This window comes from Antrostomus carolinensis, unplaced genomic scaffold (assembly GCF_000700745.2).
Source record: "Antrostomus carolinensis isolate BGI_N321 unplaced genomic scaffold, ASM70074v2 scaffold29495, whole genome shotgun sequence".
NCBI lineage: Eukaryota > Metazoa > Chordata > Aves > Caprimulgiformes > Caprimulgidae > Antrostomus > Antrostomus carolinensis.
Window position 1 is genome coordinate 1 of NW_010317575.1, and position 1,694 is coordinate 1,694.

The following is a 1,694-nucleotide window of genomic DNA, read 5'->3' on the forward strand; positions in this document are numbered from 1 at the left end:
CAGATGGTGCCCTGTGGTCAGAGGCCATGGCCAAGCTGTGGTGCTGGTAGCCTGGGAGCTGCTGGTGATGATAATCCCAGGGATGATAACTAGATTAGTGCAGCTCTCACCACCGGCAGCGTGCTGGCAGCTCACCAGGTGGCATGTGCCACCTCCTGAAAGCTGCTCGTTGTTCCCTGGGATGGCAGTATCCATCCCAGTTGGGGATGCTGGGATGCTGGATGGGTGGTGGGAGCATCCCCACCCTTCCTCACCCTGCACCAGGCAGAGGGAACCCCGCGTGCTCCGTGGGAACGGGATGAGGGATGCAGCAGGATGGATTCAAACATCTCACAGAATCACAGAATGTCAGGGATTGGAAGGGACCTCAAAAGATCATCCAGTCCAACCCCCCTGCCAGAGCAGGAACCTAAATGAGATCACACAGGAAGGCGTCCAGGTGGGTTTTGAATGTCTCCAGAGAAGGAGACTCCACACCCTCCCTGGGCAGCCTGTCCCAGGGCTCTGCCACCCTCACTGGAAAGAAGTTTCTTCTCAAGTTGAAGCAGAACCTCCTGTGTTCCAGCTCACACCCATTGCCCCTTGTCCTACCATTGGGCATCACTGAGAAGAGCCTGGCTCCATCCTCATGACATTCACCCTTTACATATTTATAAACATTAATGAGGTCACCCCTCAGTCTCCTCTTCTCCAAGCTAAAGAGCCCCAGCTCCCTCAGCCTTTCAATCTCCTCTCATTTTCATCTCCTCTCCTCTCCTCAGCCGTGCAGCGGGGCCGGATCCCCCCCACCCATTCCAGTACCAGTCCCAACACTATGCCCAGCGGTGAATATTTCAACGGGCAACCAGTATCAGAGCTGATCTCACAGCTTCTGCGGGCTGAGCCCTACCCCGCCGCCCGCTACGGCTCGCAGTACGCGCAGCAAGGCAGCATCATGGGCATCGACAACATCTGCGAGCTGGCCGCCCGCCTGCTCTTCAGCACGGTGGAGTGGGCTCGGAATATCCCCTTCTTCCCCGAGCTTCCCGTTTCCGATCAAGTCGCCCTGCTCCGGCTCAGCTGGAGCGAGCTCTTCGTCCTCAACGCGGCGCAGTCGGCGTTGCCGTTACACATGGCTCCCTTGTTGGCCGCCGCCGGTTTCCACGCCTCCCCCATGTCAGCCGACCGCGTCGTCTCCTTCATGGACCAGATCCGCATCTTCCAGGATCAGGTGGAGAAGCTCAACCGGCTCCAAGTGGACTTGGCCGAGTACAGCTGCCTCAAAGCCATCGCGCTCTTCACGCCGGGTAGGTTGGTGCCGTGACCGGGTTCCGTCCCCTCCCCGTGGGGATGTGACCCCCAGGGAGTATCTGCCCCCTGTTTTCTTTGGGGTTTGGGATCCAGGGAGCATCGTGTGGCTCTCAGGGGGGTGGCAGAGGGTCCTTGTGCCCCGGTGTTTCTTGGCTTGTCTGTCTGGGCACAGGGCTGAGCTTTTCTTAGAGAAACAAAGGTTTTGGGGAGACCTTCTAGTGGCCTCCCAGTACCTGAAGGGGCTCCAGGAAGGCTGGGGAGGGACTTTGGCCAAGGGCAGGGAGTGACAGAACAAGGGGTGATGGCTTGAAACTGGCAGAGGGGAGATGGAGCTGAGATGTGAGGAAGAAATTCTTCACTGTGAGGGTGGTGAGACAGTGTCCCAGGTTGCCCAAGGAAGCTGT

General features: G+C 58.4%; 1 protein-coding gene across 1 annotated transcript in view; it reads left to right on the plus strand.

Moving 5' to 3' along the window:
• Window positions 1-761: 761 nt before the first annotated feature.
• LOC104525465 (nuclear receptor subfamily 2 group F member 6-like) overlaps window positions 762-1,694 on the plus strand; it is a gene marked incomplete at its 5' end in the record, with an annotated part of 1,624 nt that continues 691 nt past the window's right edge. The window contains 1 exon segment of the mRNA XM_010168628.1: window positions 762-1,286. Within this exon segment, the coding sequence (XP_010166930.1) occupies window positions 762-1,286 (525 nt within the window).